Source organism: Megalobrama amblycephala, linkage group LG24 (assembly GCF_018812025.1).
Source record: "Megalobrama amblycephala isolate DHTTF-2021 linkage group LG24, ASM1881202v1, whole genome shotgun sequence".
Classification (NCBI taxonomy): domain Eukaryota; kingdom Metazoa; phylum Chordata; class Actinopteri; order Cypriniformes; family Xenocyprididae; genus Megalobrama; species Megalobrama amblycephala.
In genome coordinates this window covers 31436302-31456604 of record NC_063067.1, presented here as the reverse complement: position 1 = coordinate 31456604, position 20303 = coordinate 31436302, and the positions used below count along the sequence as shown (strand labels likewise).

Genomic DNA, 20303 nt, shown 5'->3' with positions numbered 1-20303 from the left:
GAATGTATATTAATGTTTATTTTTAATTTAAGGATATTAATGTTTATTTTTAAAATAGAGTAAATCACCTTTTGAAAGTATCAATTACATTCTTACACCACTAGGTGGTGACAAGTGACTGTTAAAAAATGTCATTGAATCATTCATTCAAGAGATTCGTTCAAAAACTCTGATGCATCCAGTAATGAAACAAGTGAAGTCTTTATGAGTGAGTCATTGAATCATTCATTCAAACGAACTAAAAAAAATTAAATATTTTTAATGAACTGCAGCAATTAACATTTTGTCAGAACCTCTAATAAATAACAAGTTAGTTAATTTGTTTAGGTATGTATTCAGAATCGTTGGAAAATACTGATCTATATTTTAATAAAAAAATCATGATTCTCAATTTATCCAGAATCGTGCAGCTCTACTAAACATATCTTATTTTAAAGATTTTCAGATATTTTTACTGGAAAGACCCAAATATAATGTAGTATTCAGGTGCTCTAATAGGATGAGATCATTGTTAAAGCAGCACATGTATAAGGCAGTGTTTTCTGAAGCGTGTTCTGTTTTTCTAAACTCAAGGACCCAGTGTTATTGGGAGTGTCTCCTCTGAAAGGCCCAATGTCAGGCGGCACATCACTCACCATCACGGGACGGAACCTTCTGACGGGCCGTGCCAGTGAGATCAGCATCCTGATTGGTGGAGTCCCATGTCACATGTAAGTGACTGTGTAGAGCATCGTCCTCTACAGCGGTCCAGTCAGACAGAAGTCATCAGTAAATCTCATTATGATATCATCTCGACCACACACACGTTATCTACAACTGATATCATGTCAGCTGATTATGTCATATATAATTAATCATCATGATGTTAAAGATGTTGCTTGATGTAGTCTGGTGATAGATCCAAAACAATGAGTTATGTCTTAAATATATCAGTTCATAAATCTAATATACTCCCTACATCTCACAGGATTTATTCCTGTTCATAATTAGTAACGGTACATCAGATTGATCAGTTTTAATGCAGTCTGTGTCTTAACAGTTCTCCCGAGCAGTACAACAACGAACATGTTGAGTGTGTGACCGGGGCGAGTAACAGAACCAGAGAGAGTGGCGTTACAGTGCGGTTTGGTAGAGCTGAGCGCCATCTACAGAAAGTGCTCTATCATTACACCCCAGACCCCAATGTGACCCATGCTGCTCCCTCCAAAAGCTTCCTCAGGTAAGAACATGATACTTTTACAACTCTTGTTGTTGTTGTTGTTTTTAAGACTTGTTTTTGAGATTAATATATGGCAATGTCTATTTTTCATGTCTATTTTTAAATTTAGTATTTAAAAAAAGTCATTTTGCCAATGGAGTAAAAAATATTTTCCCTGAAAACAAGTCTTATCCAATTCAATATAATTAATTTATCTTTTTTTAAGGATTTTTATTTTATTTTATTTTATTATTTTACATCCATTTTCCAAACTGCTTGTCCTACACTCTTAAAAATACTTTTTTTTTCACAGCGATGGCATAGAAGAATCATTTTTGGTTCCTCAAAGAACTTTTTAATGAACATAGTGTTTTTCTTAGTGTGAAGAACATTATAATATTCCAAAGAACCTTTTTCCACTATAAAGAACCTTTTGTGCAATTGAAAGGTTCCATGGATGTCAAAGGTTCTACATGGAACCATAAATGCCTATAAATGTTATTTTTAAGAGTCTATGCCATGGGAATGCTGGAGCCTATTTTATCTTATTTAAATATGAATAAAACAAGGAAAATCATGCACACAATCAACTTGCAAAACCGTAAAAATATTGGATATTGATTGGATATTGATGATTCTTCACTGTGATTTGTCATGTTATTTTAAATACAATGGAGTTGAAACGTTGCCAATAAAGAACTTTTTTACGGGTTTGCAAGTTGATAGTGTGTGGGATTTTCCTTGTGTTTTTTTCATAATTTGACTACACTAGTCTTCTTTCCTACGCACCTATCAATGACCCACAGGTGTGCGACGCTAATTGATCATCTTATTTAAATAAAAATGTTTAAAAAGCTTCCCTTTTAAGGAATGTGATATTTAGATAACTCTAAAATACCTATGCTTTTTATTTTATTTTATTTTATTTTATTTTATTTTATTTTATTTTATTTTATTTATTTTATTTTTTTATTTTTTTTTATTTTATTTTATTTTTTTATTTTATTTATTTTATTATTTTTATTTTTTATTTATAAAGTTAAATAAGAAATTAAGACTTGGTAAGTAGGGCCTATTTATGTCATTTAAGTAAGCTGTCATGTGATTATATATTTATCTGTCAAATTTCTATAAATTTTTTTGGACTGGGGTGTTTTCAAATTTAGTAACTTGCATAACTTTAAACAGTACTTTTTATTTCAAAAGCTCAAGAAAAATATAATTTCTCATATTAAAAACCCTTTATTGTAATTTACAGAAGAGTTGTTGGTTATTTTAGACACGCACACCTACTGAAAAATGAATGTTATTTTTTCCATCAGTGATTTGGAAATAAATTATTATTATTAGTCGGCATACATAATACCCAACTCATTAATCATGTGTGTTTGTGAAAGCGGGGGCCGTATCATTCGAGTGTCTGGCCAGCATCTGGACGTGGTTCAGGAGCCCCGTATCCGTGTGACCCTGACCCCTCTGGAGCCACACTCTCAGAAGAGGAGGAGGAAGAAGAAGAGGAGGAGTGCGAATCACAGTCTTCTCAGAAGGGAGCGGAGGATCGTCCCAGAGCCCAACTGTCCTGAAGATAGTCTCTGTGTCGTCAAACAGGTAGAGTTCACACAAGTGAGTCTGCGCTTGTGCCTTATATAAACAAAATGACCGGTATTCACATGTCGGTTATTAAAATATTTTTCCACCTTGTTTCTTCATGCCCTGTTCTTGATCAGGTGGAGGAGCGCTGCACAGTGAACAGCTCAATTCTGATCCTGTGTCCCACTCCGGAGGTGGGGCCCGAGGCCCTGCGTGCTGCCGTCAGTGTGCATTTCCTCCTGGATAACCTCCACTTTGAGTTTGAGGCGGTCAGCGGCAGCCCCTTCAGTTATGAGCCCAATCCTGTCCTTCACACCCTCAATCAACACGACCCCAGCAAACCCTTCCGCCACAAACCCGGCAGCATCATCTCTGTGGAGGTCAGTCTCTTCTTATCGTTTTCAAAGCCATGTTATGTTATATTATATTATATTAATTTAATAAAATAACATTTTTGTATTTAATGAAATGAAATAAAATTAATTACCATTAATTATTACCATGTTATATGAAAAGTTGTTATATTATATTATTACAGTAAACCCATAATACTTACCCTGATTTTTCTTTAGTTACAAAAAAGTTCATTTAATACAATTAAATTATTACAATTATTACCATGTGCTATGAAAAAGTTCCAAAACGTTCCTCACCAGCACAAGTATATTATATTATATTATATTATATTATATTATATTATATTATATTATATTATATTATTATATTATATTATATATTATATTATTTTATTTTATATTATATTATATTAATTACAGGAAAACCAAAATACTTGGGTAATTTAATACAATTAAAAATGTATTACAATTAATTATTACCATGTGCAATTAAAAAAACAGTGTTTCTAAAACAAAACTATTATATTATATTATATTATATTATATTATATTATATTATATTATATTATATTATATTATATTATATTATATTACAGTAAAACCATAATACTTACCTTGATTTCGTTCTTTAGTTACAAAAAAGTAAATTTAATACAAATTAATTTTTTTTTACAATTATTACCATGTGCTATGAAAAGTGTATATAACTCAACTTTTTTATATTATATTATATTATATTATATTATATTATATTATATTATATTATATTATATTATATTATATTATATTATATTTTTTAGGATATAATATTTTTGCCAATGTAAACCATAATGCTTACCTTGGTTTATTGCTTTAGTAACAAAAAAGTTACTTTATTACAATTAATAATTACCATTTGCTATGAAAAACCACTCAAATATTTATTAAATATTTATATTAAATAAATATTTAATATTTATTAAATATTTTAAATATTTTTATAACTCAAATTTTATTTTATTTGATTAAAACCATGCCTACATACAGTCCTGTATTAAATAAATTTAAATTAAGGCTAATTAAATAATTTATTTTGGAAAAAAAGGATTGCGTTGTGCTATAAAAACATGCTGTAACTCTTGAATGGAGTCACGTCTCACCTTGTATTAATGCACAGCAGATTGTTATTTTGTTATTTACACATTTACATTTACATTTACATTTTACATTTATTGTTATTTGAATGGCCCATGTAGTGCACACAAATGGCAAGCGCTTTGTCTGAATTTGCATTCTAGGGGGAGAATCTGGACCTGGCTATGTCTAAGGAGGAGGTGGTTGCTGTGATTGGTGAAGGAGAATGTGCTGTGAAGACTCTAACCAGAAACCACCTGTACTGTGAGCCTCCGGCACAGCAGCCATCAGTGGCAGCGTCCAAGAAACGAGAGGCCACCGACACGCTTCCAGAGTTCACTGTACGCCAGCTTATATCTGAACCAGTTATGGTTTTGGCATGTTTCCTAGTGAGAACAGCTTTTCATATTGTGTGTTTGTGCAGGTGAGGATGGGCAATCTGAACTTTTCTCTGGGCCGGGTGCAGTATGATTCTCAGGGCCCGGCTGCCTTCCCTCTAGAGGCCCAGGTGGGAGTCGGGGTGGGAGCCTCCATCGTGGCTCTTATCGTGCTGGTTATCGTACTCATATACAGGTATCATGTACCATTTACTAAAGTTAGACATACAGTAGTGGCCAAAAAGTTGTGTATGGCCTAGGAATATTGACATCTTCACCCTAAATTCAAATATTATATAAAAAAAAAAATGTTAAAAGATTTTGTAAGCGTATTGCATAGTTGTACTTGGAGTCAATTGTTTTATTTGTGATAACACGGACATAATTTTTGGCCAGGCTGTCATACAAATAAATTATAAACACATGCAAATATGAGAGAACCGATGAAATATTAATAACTGATTATGTTGTAGTCAATGTGTGCATTTCATTTTTCTACACTATTTCATTTATAGAAATAGCATAGAAAAACAAAAATCTTTTATTTATTTATTTTATTTTTGCACAGTAAAATAAAAATTGTAGCTGTAATTTGCCTTTTTTGCAAAAAACTAAAAATATTGTCAGATAAATACCTTTACCAAGTTTATTGTTTTGTTCTTCCCTCATATTAAAAATAAAATATTTTCCTCATATTTTGATGGTCTTGTTTAACTTTTTTGTCATTAAAAACAAATATCGCCTCCGGACATCACTATATTATATTATATTATATTATATTATATTATATTATATTATATTATATATATATTATATTATATTATATTATATTATATTATATTATATTATATTATATATATATATATATGTTATATTATATTATATTATATTATATTATATTAATATATTGTATTATATTATATTATATTATATTATATTAATCTAAATGTAATACCTACCTAGATTTTTTTTTCTTTACAATGAAAGAGTAATATATATATAATTGATTATAATTAATAATTAATCAACTAGTTAATATAATTAATATACTTGCAATATAATTAATTAATTGTTTTATATTATTATATATTTTATATAATTATATTTTAGCTACATGAACTCTGATCATATTATCCAGCATGATTGTATATATATATATAATATATAAGTATAATAGCTATGCTGTATCGTGAATAAGTCATGGCTGAAGGGCTTTGTTAAGCACAACACGATTATTATTATTCACGATACAGCACTAGCCTCTCGTACCTTATTGCTTTTATAAAACGGTTACCACACAATACAAATATTAAAGCCAAAAATATGTATCAATGCAACTTTCATGTAGTAAAGTTTCACTAAAAGCCTTACTTCCGCTGGACAAAAATAGTCCCTGACCATGAACAGCAACAGAAGTTACATTATTACGCCATTAGATGGCGACAAAGACTGTCTTTATGAGTGTGTCAGTCAGTAGTGAAGACTTTTACATTGAAAAGACTGAATTGTTGTGAACGCGGAACAAGACGCAGCTGACAAATGCTTTGACTAGCGCTGTCAGTCACGGGAAAACCCCTTAACTGTTAAAAGGACAAGATAATCCATCATTTAAACAGATTTTTTATTATGAACATAGGACTGACCTTGAAGGAAAATGCTAAATCTGAATGCAAGTAATAAAGTCGCTCACTCGATCTCTTCAGTGAACAATATCAGCTGAGAACAAACAGTTGCTAAGAGTGGTTGCTAAGGGTGTTGTGTAGTGATACACAGAACCGTTGGGTGAAGCAGTCGTGTTTTATCGTGAATGAAACAGCTATTGACCAATCAGAATCAAGGACAGGAACTAACCATTTTATAAATATATATAAAATATGTACTTAATATGTATCTGTGTGTTTAACAGGAGGAAAAGCAAGCAAGCACTAAGAGACTATAAAAAAGTCCAGATCCAACTGGAGAATTTGGAGACGAGTGTCCGAGATCGCTGTAAAAAGGAATTCACAGGTCAGACGCTCCCACACAAACATCAGCCACACTGCCTACATGCTGGAAATCCCCCATGATAATAAACTGTGTGTGTATTATGTGCAGATCTGATGACAGAGATGATGGATGTGTCCAGTGATCTCATGGGCTCTGGGATTCCATTCCTGGATTATCGTAAATACTCGGAGAGGATTTTCTTCCCGGGTCACCGCGAGTCTCCGCTGAGACGGGACCTTGACGTACCCGCCTGTCGCCGGGCCACGGTGGAGCAGGGCCTGGTTCAGCTCTCGAACCTGCTCAACAGCAAACTGTTCCTCACCAAGGTGAGCTTTCCATAAACCTGTGAGGAAGAATTATGTAAACAACCAAACCGGATTAGGTTGAGAGTGTCCCCATCTCATATACGTCATACATTTCCCTACAGTTCATTCACACACTGGAAGCCCAGCGAACCTTCTCTCCAAGGGACAGGGCATATGTGGCCTCCCTCCTCACGGTGGCGCTGCACGGCAAGCTGGAGTATTTCACAGACATCCTAAAAACTCTGCTTAGTCACCTGGTGGAGCAGTACACCACTAAAAACCCCAAACTCATGCTACGCAGGTCAGTAGTGATGAGTGTCCCGTCACTGAATCACGTGAACAGGATGTGAATCTTTTAAACTGATGATTATGGCACCATCTCTCATCTGTTGTAGGACCGAGTCTGTGGTGGAGAAGCTGTTGACTAACTGGATGTCCATTTGCCTTTACACCTTCCTCAGGGTGAGTGGGGCTTGTTTTGCTTCGGGTTTGGGTCACAAGGGCCCAGTAAGAAATACAAAGAGCTGGAGGAGAGAGAATATAAAATAGAGGAAGACGTAAAAGGGTTAGTTCACCCAAAAATTCAGTCATTTATTACTCACCCTCATGTCGTTCCACATTCATAAGACCTTCATTCATCTTCAGAACACAAATTAAGATATTTTTGATGAAATCTGAGAGTTTTCTGTCTCTCCAGAAATGCAACTACCACTTTCAAGGTCCAGAAAGGTAGGAAAGACATCATTAAAGTACTCCATAAAATTGAGGTTAAGCCACTGTAGTCACATGGAGTACTTTAATGATGTCTTTCCTACCTTTCTGGACCTTGAAAGTGGTAGTTGCATTTCTGGAGAGACAGAAAACTCTCAGATTTCATCAAAAATATCTTAATTTGTGTTCTGAAGATGAACGAAGGTCTTTACGGGTGTGGAACGACATGAGTAATTAATGACTGAGTTTTCATTTTTGGGTGAACTAACTCTTTAAATATGTAACTAGTTCATAGAAAAAGTAACTTGAATTTAAGATTAATAAATTAACAATATATATATTTTTTAAAATGTTACAGTGTTTTGAATAGGTTTTTGAACAGTCATTTTCAACCCTACTGTATCATATTTGATACATGCATTTCTAAGGCATGTTGTATCTGATTAATAGTTGTACTTTTTCAGCAAGCAAAAGTATAATTCTAAAAACATCTTTGGTAACACTTTACTTGAAGGGGTGTGCATAAGACTGACATGACACGTGTCATGAATATGAAGGAGGTTTTATGAATGTTTATGACAACTGTCATTAAGTGTCATTCGCTCAATTATGTCATTTTTAATGCAAAGATGACATTGTTTGAGATGTCTTTGTTACGACAACTTGACATAAACCAACACATCATAACCTGTCAGTGTCTTTGTCATGACAACTTGACATTAGCAAAACATCATAACCTGTCATAAACATGACATAGCAGATTAATTATCAAACTTAAAAAAACTACTTAGCTTTATGGGTTAACATTACATTACATTATTTTGGTAACACTTCAGTATAGGGAACACATATATAAACGATTAACTATGACTTTTCCCTCAATAAACTCTTAATTTACTGCTTATTATAGTTAATTGTTAGGTTTAGGTATTGGGTAGGATTAAGAATGTAGAATAAGATCATGCAGAATAAGGCATTAATATGTGCTTTATAAGTACTAATAAATAGCCAATATTTTAGCCATATGAATGCTAATAGTAATAAGCAACTAGTTAAAAGACCCTAAAATAAAGTGTTACCATTATTTTATAACAGTGTCATCTTTTTTATGAAATTTGAAATTGTCTATTATCTGACCTTCTGTTGGAGGAAACTTAAAAAAAAAAAAAAAAAAAAAAAAAAAAAAAACATGAAATGAAAATAGTCATGACGCTGTTATAAAATTATTTGTCAGAGTATTGTCACTTAATGACATTTTAATGACAAGTTCAATTTGTACCACTGTACTTGAGCTCAAGATACATATTCATGACACTATTATAATGGCCTCATGTCAAAACCAACCACATGACAGTTTAATGTAATGTTAACCCATAAAGCTAAATGATGTCAAGTTGTCATGACAAAGACACTGACAGGTTATGATGTATTGGTTTATGTCAAGTTGTCATAACTCGGACATCTCAAACAATGTCATCTTTGCATTAAAAATGACATAATTGAGCGAATGACACTTAATGACAGTTGTCATAAACATTCATAAAACCTCCTTCATATTCATGACACGTGTCATGTCATGATTATGAAGGTGTCATGTCAGTCTTATGCACACCCCTTCAAGTAAAGTGTTACCACATCTACTTTCAGGTTGTGGTTCACATGTCATTTAACTGTGAAATCCTTGCTGAATTTCATAAAGTAAATGTAAAAATAACTTTTATATTGTTAGTAATATTTCAAGATGAACATTTAGTGCATTGAAGCAACTTAGATTTACTTGAATATCCATAAATACCTTTTTAGAAACATCATGTTAAAATGTGAGTATCAAATATAATTTGTCATCATTGTATTGCATTGCATTATACATTCTGCCCCTCACAAGTAAAACCACAGAGCTTTGATCATAAAACTAAGCATTTAAATGTCATCTTTCTAAGACATATTATTGGGAGATGTAGAATGACAACTGAGATGTATATGCATTTTATGTAAGCAGTCTGCTATTACCAGAATTTCATCTTACCTTTTGCACAAGATTGCATATTTTTGCTCAGTTTGGTAAAATAAAATAAACTGAAAATTAATTTTATGTTTTACATCCATTGAGTAAGTATCATGCTTGTTTGTCCTGTGGCAGGATACAGCAGGTGAGTCGTTCTACATGCTGTTCAGAGCTATAAAGCACCAGGTGGATAAAGGCCCAGTGGACGCTGTTACAGGCAAAGCCAAATACACACTCAACGACAACCGACTGCTGCGGGAAGACGTGGAGTACCGCACTCTGGTGAGACAAACACACACTCTCTACATAGAGTTTGAGACAGAAATGAACTTAATTTGAAAGTGTCATGCATTATCTAAGCTTTTATGAAAAAGGTTCAATATTTTATAGTTTCTTTATTCATGTTTTTGCTCAATGGTACATTCAAACATGATGTATAATGTGACGCAATCCTAAAAAAGATTAGGACATTTTTCATGAGCAGTAATATGTGAAACTTTAAAGCAGCTGCTTTTAAACCTGTTGTTTCACAGACTCTGAATGTTCTGGTGACCAGCGGAGGTGCTGGTGAGTCTCAGACGGTCCCCACCAAGGTTCTGGATTGTGACACCATCACACAAGTGAAGGAGAAGATCCTGGAGCAGACATGTAAGGGCATGTCATGGTCCCAAAGACCCTCCGCAGACTCTGTGCATCTGGGTAAGAGCGCGTTGAGCTGATAATGTTTCAAAGAAAGGCCAATCATTAAAATAAATTACTAAATGTATTACTTAAATAAAATACTTAAAGGGTTAGTTCACCTGAAAATGAAAATTCACCCTCATGTCGTTCCACATGTCGTTTGATGCTTCAAAATGTTCATAAAGAGATTGTAAAATTCATATGAATTGAGTGGTTTAGTCAAAATTTTCTCACTCAATCGCTTTATATGATGAACAGATTTACAATATGTAAGAATTTTGCAGTAAAATATCCAAAACCACTAGGCCAGAGTTATATATTTTGTTCACTTGAGTACTTACAATATCCCAAATGTTTGCAACTATTTGTAAATCGTGACAAAATTGCAATTTTACCCAAGGCTGCGGGACGTGTGAGGAGTCGCCTGTCAATGCGTCATACCCGCGTTACCCTCGGTTTCCGGTTTTATTTTGTAGAAACCATGGAAACACCAAAGACGCTTTAATATTTACATGTTTTAATAGACAAGGGAACAACTGTTTTGATATATTTATAGACAGAAAACTAATTATTGTTATATAGCTCAACACGTTTAGTCTTATTGTTTAAATCTAATTGTCTTGATTTTTTGCGAGTACCATGCTTTACCATGCCTCAGAGAAAAACTCTATTTTGTGAAGTAGCTAACATAGCATAATCAGATGCAGCTTTATTTTTAGTAACAGTAATACAGCATTTTCTCCATCATTCAATATGTTTTAAAATTAATTGCATGCCATTTATCAACACAATCATCCAGCATTTAATATGATATTGTAAAATCGATCTATCTTACTGCAGTGTTTAACAGTGTCTCACAGCAGCCGCCGAGCGAACGCTCAGAGTAACGTTATAACATCATTTTCAAATGTATCTAATATGATACTCATACTCATGACCGGAAAAGCGCCGGCACCAGCGACTGTGTCATAATAAAAGTCCCGCTGCTTGTGAGGCGTGTGTTGATCAATCGCTCCAGCTCCTCGTTCAGCTCCACAACACTCGCTCCTGCTCTGCTTCATACTACAGTAACGTTAATAATCGCATCCATGAACATGATTTCTTCCCGAGTCCTATCCAAATTTTTTTCCACCGCTGTTGAGGTGAAGACCATATGTCCCATGATTCCGCGTTCAAACTTGCCGTCATCAAGCTATGCCTTTGTTTTGAATAGGCGACCTCTAGCGGATGAAAAAATACATATTGCCCCTTTAATTTAGTCTTTTTTTCACATATAAACATTCATCAGCTCACATCAGTTGTGGTAAACTGAAGCTCAGGCAAGTTTGCTTGACGTGCGACAACCAATGAGGTTCTTTCTCGTATTATGCAGCACGTTTGAGCTTTTGGAAGAGGTTTGTTCTCGCGCCTCATTCAGGTTCGGTTGAGCTTCTGTTTATGTTCGCTGATCAATGTTTATATGCGATCGAGTCTCTTAGAAAATCTGGACTAAATCACTCAATTCATATGGATTAGTTTTACGATCTCTTCATGAACTTTTTGAAGCGTCAAAGTTTCAGTTGTGTGGCATCAATGGAGGGACAGAAAGCTCTCAGATTTCATCAAAAATATCTTAATTTGTGTTCTGAAGATGAATGAAGGTCTTACAGGTTTGGAACGACATGAAAGTGAGTAATTAATGACAGAAATTTCATTTTGGGGTGAACTAACCCTTTAAAAATGAATTAAAAAAAAATTAATAATACACACTACCAGTCAAAAGTTTGGAAGTTGGAAGTTTACTATTTTCAGTGTTTTTGAACGAAGTCTCTTATGCTCATTAAGGCTGCATTTATTTCATAATAAATACAGAAAAAAACAGTAATATTGTGAAATATTATTACAATTTAAAATTATGGTTTTCTATTTTAATATACTTTAAAATATAATTTATTCCTGTGATCATAGTGAACTGTGAACTGTGAACTGAGATACTTTTTTCAGGATTCTTTGATGAATAAAAGGTTAAAAAAAGAACAGCATTTATTCAAAATATAAATCTTTTCTAATAATATAAATCTTTACTATCACTTTTTATCAATTTAACACATCCGTGCTGAATAAAAGTATTAATTTCTTTCAAAAAAAAAAGAGAAAAAATGACTGACCCCAAACTTTTGAACGGTAGTGTATATTGTTACAAAAGAGTTCTATTTTAAATAAATAATGATATTTTTTAACTTTTTATTCATAAAAGAATCCTGAAAAAGTATCACAGGTTCTAAAATAATATTAAGCAGCACAACTGAATGATTTAGAATGATTTCTGAAGGATCATGTGACACTGAAGACTGGAGTAATGATGCTGAAAATTCAGCTTTGATCACAGAAATATATTATATTTTAAAGTATATTAAAATAGAAAACCATAATTTTGAATTGAAATAATATTTCACAATATTACTGTTTTTTCTGTATTTATTATGAAATAAATGCAGCTTTAATGAGCAGAAGAGACATTAAAAATGTTAGTGTATATATACTTAATTTCTAAATAATATAATGTAACCCTACAATTCCTGTAATCCTGTGTTTTATAGAGTGGAGGGCGGGAGTGGCTGGTCACCTGATCTTGTCGGATCAGGACTTGACGTCAGTGGTTCAGGGGTCCTGGAAACGCCTCAACACTTTACAGCACTACAAGGTCTCTCAAGTTGCTCCTCAATCTAATGACTTCATTTTCTGGAGTGAAATTTCACATGCTGTTTTTTTGTGAGCCACTGTTGATTTGTAAGTGTCTCCCGCAGGTCCCAGATGGTGCCACAGTAACACTGGTGTCACGACAATCCAAGCAAATCCACCACGACAGCCATGACTACATACCGGGAGAGAGTGAGTTTCCTTGTTTTTCAGCACAATGTGGCGTTTAGTTGCAGATTTGAAAAGCAGAAAATTGGAAAAGAAAATCCCACCCTCCCTTTCTTTCCTCTCTCAGAGACCCCGATGTTGGAGGATGGAGATGAAGGAGGTGTGAAGCAGTGGCATCTGGTGAAGGCCAACGAGGAGTCGGAGCTACCCAAGCACAGACGGGGCAGTCTGAGAGACAAAGAGCGTGAGAGAGCCAAGGCCATCCCAGAGATCTACCTCACACGCCTGCTGTCTGTGAAGGTACCACATACAGACGCCACGTGCACTGGCAATAGGGCAGATGGAGCACTGCATCACTTGTACTGTGTGTTTTAGGGGACGCTGCAGAAGTTCGTGGACGATCTGTTCACTGTGATTCTGAGCACCAGTCGGCCGGTTCCTCTGGCCGTGAAATATTTCTTTGATCTGCTGGATGACCAGGCCACACAGCACAACATTACAGACCCAGAGACAATCCACATATGGAAAACAAACAGGTTTGTAAAGATTCCTTGTTATATTTTAGGATGAGCAAAGAATTATGGGTCACATCTTGTATTATGTTTTGTTTTTTTAGCTTGCCGCTGAGATTCTGGATCAACATCCTGAAGAACCCTCAGTTCATCTTCGATGTTCAGGCCTCTGACAATGTCGATGCAGTGCTGTCAGTCATCGCTCAGACCTTCATGGACTCCTGCACTATAGCCGATCACAAACTGGGCAGGGTAAGCCAATCAAAATGAATGGGACAAGATGGATTGTGGGAAGAAGCCAGCTGCTAATGACTTTGGTTCTGTCTTGTACATACAGGATTCCCCAATCAACAAGCTCCTGTACGCTCGAGACATCCCACGATACAAACAAATGGTGGAGAGGTGAGTGTTTCATTTGTGCAGTTTAATGCATAATAAATTCATGTATAGTGGCATTACTTTGCATAAATGTACTCATGCTACTTTGATTGTTTCATTAGATATTATTCAGACATAAGACAGACCATCTCTGTCAGTGACCAGGAGATGAACTCTTCTCTAGCTGAACTCTCTAGGGTGAGTTGTGCGATATTTGTGACACTCAGGTTATTATATTTGCCATTTGTGAGTGTTGTGATCTGAAAAGATGTCCTTTTTCAAAGTTTTGATTTTGTTTTTGGTGTGCTAGAATAGGTTTTCATGCTTAATTGGTAAAAAAACACATTTGACATTGTTGCAGCACCTCTTTTCCCAGTCTGTCAGTAACGCTCTGTTCAGTTCCTGTATCTTTGAAGCCCCTCCTTCCGAAAAGCGTAATGTGCTCTGATTGGTCAGCTGGAGCAGTGTGTTGTGATTGGTCAACAACTCTGAGCATGTTTTGGAAATGTCACACACATTGCCGTAACTGCGAGTTTCAACACACTATTAACGTAACTCAACCAGACCTCTCCTCCTTTATCTTGCATATGTCTTGGGCGGGAATTATTTAAATGAGGAATATTGTGACGAAAAAGAAGAACTCAAGACTACAGTGGAGGCGTTTCAGGGAGTTCAGAAACACCGACACTGATATAGAGAAGAATTTGTGTTTTTGTAGCTTTGCAGACCTTTTTCATGCTCAAACCACAACATTACACACTAAAGAGAGTTGGACATGTAAAAAAGCATAATAGGACCCCTTTAAGATTGTGTATGTATGAATTCTTAAGTCAAACACTAAAAATATATATATTTCCGATTTAATTTCTGTGTAAAATGTGTCTGCCATTTTGAATTATCTAAAAAAGTTACAATTTTAACTAGTGGATTGATATCTGCTGAATGCAAAGTTCAAATTTAACGACACTTGAAAAACATCTTGACAGGAACTTGATAATGGTGTTAAAGTGGTCCTTGATTATGATTTGACTTTTTTAACTTTAGTTAGTGTGTAATGTTGCTGTTTGATCATAAACATCATCTGCAAAGTTACGACGTTCAAAGTTCAGTGCAAAGGGAGATATTTTCTTTTACAAAAATCACTTTTTAAGGACTACAACAAACGGCTGGTAGGGACTACAACGAGCTTCTTCCTGGGTTAGTGACATCACAAACCCCAAAATTTACATAAACTCCGCCCCCGAGAACACACAACAAAGGGGGCGGGGCCATGTTGGGCTGCTTTAGAGAAGAGGAAGAGTTGTTGTAGTAGAGTGTTGTTGTCATGCCGTCATTTTACGCCGGACTGCTTCACAAACGAGGGTCAATTCAACACAAAAGATGAACATGACGGCACATGCTAGTGGATGAGTTGAATCAACTCCACAGCAACTACATCAATTTATCCACTAACCATTCAGAAACGTCTAAAAGTTGTAACTTCTTCCTGAGTCTCTCCATCAGTGTCGACTCCGGTTTGAACAATGTAAGGCTGAACACCGTTACTGACAATCCTCATTTTGGCTGCGTGAGATTCTCCAGCTTTGTTGTTTTTGAGCTGTTAAAGCTCCGCCCTCTTCTGGAAAGGGGGCGGGGAGCAGCAGCTCATTTGCATTTAAAGGGACACACACAAAAACGGCGTGTTTGACAAGTTATAATAAATGATCTGTAGGGTATTTTGAGCTGAAACTTCACACACACATTCTGGAGACACCAGAGACTTAGATTACATCTTGTAAAAAGGGCATTATGAATAATAGATGACTATCTGCTATGCTTCCCTTGCAGAACTACTCTAATGAAGTTAATCATCTAGTGGCATTGCATGAGTTGTACAAGTATATCAACAAATACTATGATCAGGTGAGACTTTCATTCTATTCCTCTATCCATATACATATAGTGTTATGTCATTTTATTTTATATAAAAACAATTTTGCATTAAAATTTGTATAAATTGTGTATTAAAATATTTGATTATTAAACTGAAATCATATTTTAAGGGTAGCTGTTCTCTTGTCTCTGCTTTGGGTGCTTTTATCCTTCAGATGTGTCATTGATATTTGTATTCTCTGGTGTGAATAGTGATGAGGGCCTTCACAGCACGCTCTTGTCATGCTTTGGCACATGTTTTTAGCAGTAGCAAAGCAACCTAGTAACAAAAACAATGATGCACAGTATTAAAGATGACAAAAATAGACTTGTTGTAAACATCTCCTGCCTTACTGCTCCACATGTTTACAAGCAGAGTAATATTTGCCTGTAGGCATAAAATTTATCATCAGCAATCAAAGTTATTCTTGACCTTTTGAGGCTAAAGAGTGTGTACTATGAACACAGTCACATTACAACGTTAAGATGTCAAACAGATGGATATGAAGTATGTTTTACAAAAAAATACTATTTCAGTCTTTCTACTTCAAAATTTGGGAAATTTACAAGCAGTTTGAGTGAAAATTGTTTCCTAGCTAAATCCTACACCACTTGTTTTTTTCAGTGTAGCACCTACCGCTCTGCAGATCTCAACATTAAGCTTAATTAACATTAGAAATGGAAATAACAACAGTGAAAAAATGTATACCTATTTACATTGTCTGAAACTAAACGGACAACTTAGAGCTAGCGTGACGATTCAGACATCACCCCCATCCTCTTCATTGTTTTGTCTCTTCAGATCATCACAGCTTTAGAGGAGGACTCCACGGCTCAAAAGATGCAGCTGGGATACAGGCTCCAACAGATCGCTGCAGCTGTGGAGAATAAAGTCACTGACCTTTGACCTGTAACCTCGGACAGACACTTGCAAAGACTGTAAAAGAGACAAAGCCAATGACACAGAGAGACCAGAGACCTTGCCAAAAGGCATGAACTCTTACTTCCTGAAGCCTCCAGAGCACTAAGGAGAACAGAGGATATTTGAGATGGATCGTTATGAATAAAGACGGCATTCCCAGATTCAAGAAGTGTGAATTTCTCCTAGAGAGTTACACGTACACTATTGCTGGTCTATAGAGCTGCTGTCTGCCTCTCTGCTTACACTAGGAGTCTTTGTTACATCTGCACAGCCGTCACTCGCCAACACGCTACAGTGCCTGTGAAACTACTGTTGTTGCCGGAGCATTTCTCAGAAGTCCTTTATCTGATGCGGGATTTTTGCATTGCCATGTGCGGCCCCAAGCTCAGAACGCGTGTCGAACATGCTTGAGCGCCACCTTTCCTGTATTTAAAAAAGAAGTCTTACTGTTTGGCGAGTTCTTGGGAAACTACTAACTCATGCATTTGGTGTGATGTGCTTTATGTTGCAACCCATGTCTTAAAAGCAAAGGATGGCTTCTAAGGACAACTAAATGATTTTTTTTTTTTTTCTCCAATACTCCCATAGACCTTTTGTTTGTCCGGATTTTTTTTTTTTTTTACATGAAAAAACACTGGTTTAAGGGACCTCACTTAAACAGAGCCATGTTTTCATGTGGCATAGACTACAGTATTATATACATTAACATGCATGGATACTCACCGTGAATTCTGAGATTTTAGGTTGGCACATGCATGTCGCGTGTGCATTTTATTGTCGATTATGCTTATGTAATGGCAGTTTAACCCAATTAACACAATTGATTTAGGTAAATAGGTTTCATGTAACGTTCACAATGCTCAGTTGTACATTTGTTCATAGTCATTAAGGTTTGTTTCTTCAGTGTTGATGTGTGCTTTTCGATGTTTTAGGTTGGCTTTCAGTAAAAAAAAAAAAAAAAAAAAAAGCTTGTGTGCCTGTCCCAAATGTGTATATCTGCGGTACATCCCTGCACACCTGGCTGAAGTATTTACGACGGAAGTATTTAATTTATGCTTTCTTTCTTTTTTTTTTTTTTGTGCAATCATGGCCATCCTTTCAAACGTTTTAACTATTTTCAATGGAAACTTAACTTATATAAAATATAAAAATAAAATATCAAAGTTAATTGCAACTTTATTCATCAAAATTTTGACTTTTTATCTCACAATTCAGACTTTATAACTTGCAATTGGAAATGTACATCTGAAAAATAAAGTGGGAATTATGAGATATAAACTCACAACTCTGACTTTTTCTTGCAATTGCAAGTTTATATCTCACAATTCTAACTTTATTTCTCAGAATTTTGAATATTTCTCAGAATTGCGGCTTTATATCTCACAATTGGTACTTTATAACTTGCAGTTTTGAGTGTATGTCTCACAATTGCTAGAAAAAAAAGTCAGAATTGCAAAATAAATTGCCACACTCTTAATGCTTGATTTGTTTTGGCGATCAGATCATGACTAACATTTTTTATTTTACATCTGAACACTGAATGCACATTTTAAGGTGAACTAAATTCAGCTGCTGCGATAACTGTCGTACAGTGTATTGCGCGCACTTTTTACGTTCTTATTGATTTTTATGTATTTATTTATTTATTTTGTGTTCGATCGATGTACAGACCAAGTTTCATAATTATGATCCACCCCCAAATTAAAAATTAACTTTTTTCTAATCTTGTAATCTACAGCGAACTGACTGCAATTGTCAGTGTTTGTTCAGATCTCTTCATGCAGATATACTGGTCTTATTTTTTGCTGTAGTTCACTGTTGTGCTCGGTGTTTTATACGTATGTGTGGCTGTGATACACTATAGATTATTTTGTAAGTCTTGCACAGGATGCGTTGGCCTGTTTGAAGCGATTGTAAATTCTTTCTACCATCTGTTTGTTCTTTTACCTGTGCATTTCTATTGTAAATAAAATGTTGCTATAACTCATTAAATGTTTCAGAAGTTGTCAGCTGTTCTGTAATAAACTGTTCAGAAAATTACTTTAAGTCAGGTTGCATCAACAAATTCTGTCATCATTTACTCACCCTGGTTATGATTGTTGACAGAATTAATGTATTAAGGATCTTAATTGCAACTGATTCAAAAATGGTACCATTCAGTTATTATAAATAAGTAATGCTTGAATGAAATTCTTAGATTGCTGGAAAACAGATTTCGACATCACACCCTGCAGTACAGACAGTAAAGGAGGTTTACCTTACAAGGGCTTCCTATGTGTGCCGGTGTCACAATGTGAGGTGCTGTCACTCAGGATTCACTCTAGCCAGGAAATGTGCATCTGCCCATCTGCCTGTTCTAAAACCAGCACCAGAGAGACGTGTATATTTATCCTCGTATCTTCAATCCCTGTCAGAGAAAAGACCTCGAGAGTGTCTCTAGGTGAAAAACATCAAGATTTCTGCTGCCTGTGTGAAAGTGAATAGCTATAATCTAAATGATTATTCATTATAAACCATCTATAATCTAAACATCAAATTGTTTTAATTGCATTGTCCACAAAAGCCATATGAAATAATGGTCAGGGGGGGAAAACATTTTTTTTTTTAAATGGATCAGTTTAATGAACCTTTACACAAAACAGTTTTAAAAAGTTTGGTGAAGTGAATAATACTGATGATCTCTTCATCACGGCACCTGTTAGTGGGTGGATATATCAGGAAGCAAGTGAACATTTTGTCCTCAAAGTTGATGTGTTAGAAGCAGGAAAAATGGGCAAGCGTGAGGATTTGAGCGAGTTTGATAAGGACCAAATTGTGATGGCTAGACGACTGGGTCAGAGCATCTCCAAAACTGCAGCTCTTGTTGGTGGTCTGCAGTGGTCAGTATCTATCAAAAGTGCTCCAAGGAAGGAACAGTGGTGAACCGGCGACAGGGTCATGGGCAGCCGAGGCTCATTAAAGGCTGGCCCGTGTGGTCCGATCCAACAGACGAGCTCCTGTAGCTCAAATTGCTCAAGAAGTTAATGCTGGTTCTGATAGAAAGGTGTCAGAATACACAGTGCATCACAGTTTGTTGTGTATGGAGCTGCATAGCTGCAGACCAGTCAGGGTGCCAATGCTGACCCCTGTCCACCGCCGAAAGAGCCAACAGTGACACGTGAGCATCAGAACTGGACCACGGAGCAATGGAAGAAGGTGGTCTGGTCTGATGAATCACGTTTTCTTTTACATCACGTGGATGGCCGGGTGCGTGTGCGTCTCTTACCTGGGGAACACATGGCACCAGGATGCACTATGGGAAGAAGGCAAGCCGACGGAGACAGTGTGATGCTTTGGGCAATGTTCTGCTGGGAAACCTTGGGTCCTGCCATCCATGTGGATGTTACTTTGACACGTACCACCTACCTAAGC

The 20303-nt window shown here is 35.5% G+C and overlaps 1 protein-coding gene across 1 annotated transcript in view; it reads left to right on the top strand.

The window, feature by feature from the left end:
- Positions 1-18879, top strand: part of plxnb1a (plexin b1a) — a 107569-nt gene extending 88690 nt beyond the window's left edge. The window contains 21 exon segments of the mRNA XM_048177758.1: positions 574-710; positions 1040-1219; positions 2596-2821; positions 2926-3168; positions 4422-4598; positions 4682-4830; positions 6541-6641; positions 6729-6946; positions 7048-7226; positions 7321-7387; positions 9777-9923; positions 10175-10340; positions 12902-13005; positions 13109-13193; positions 13297-13469; positions 13545-13705; positions 13786-13933; positions 14019-14083; positions 14182-14257; positions 15887-15961; positions 16773-18879. Of these exon segments, the coding sequence (XP_048033715.1) occupies positions 574-710; positions 1040-1219; positions 2596-2821; positions 2926-3168; positions 4422-4598; positions 4682-4830; positions 6541-6641; positions 6729-6946; positions 7048-7226; positions 7321-7387; positions 9777-9923; positions 10175-10340; positions 12902-13005; positions 13109-13193; positions 13297-13469; positions 13545-13705; positions 13786-13933; positions 14019-14083; positions 14182-14257; positions 15887-15961; positions 16773-16877 (2982 nt within the window). The 3' untranslated portion in view covers positions 16878-18879.
- The last annotated feature ends 1424 nt before the right edge of the window (positions 18880-20303 follow it).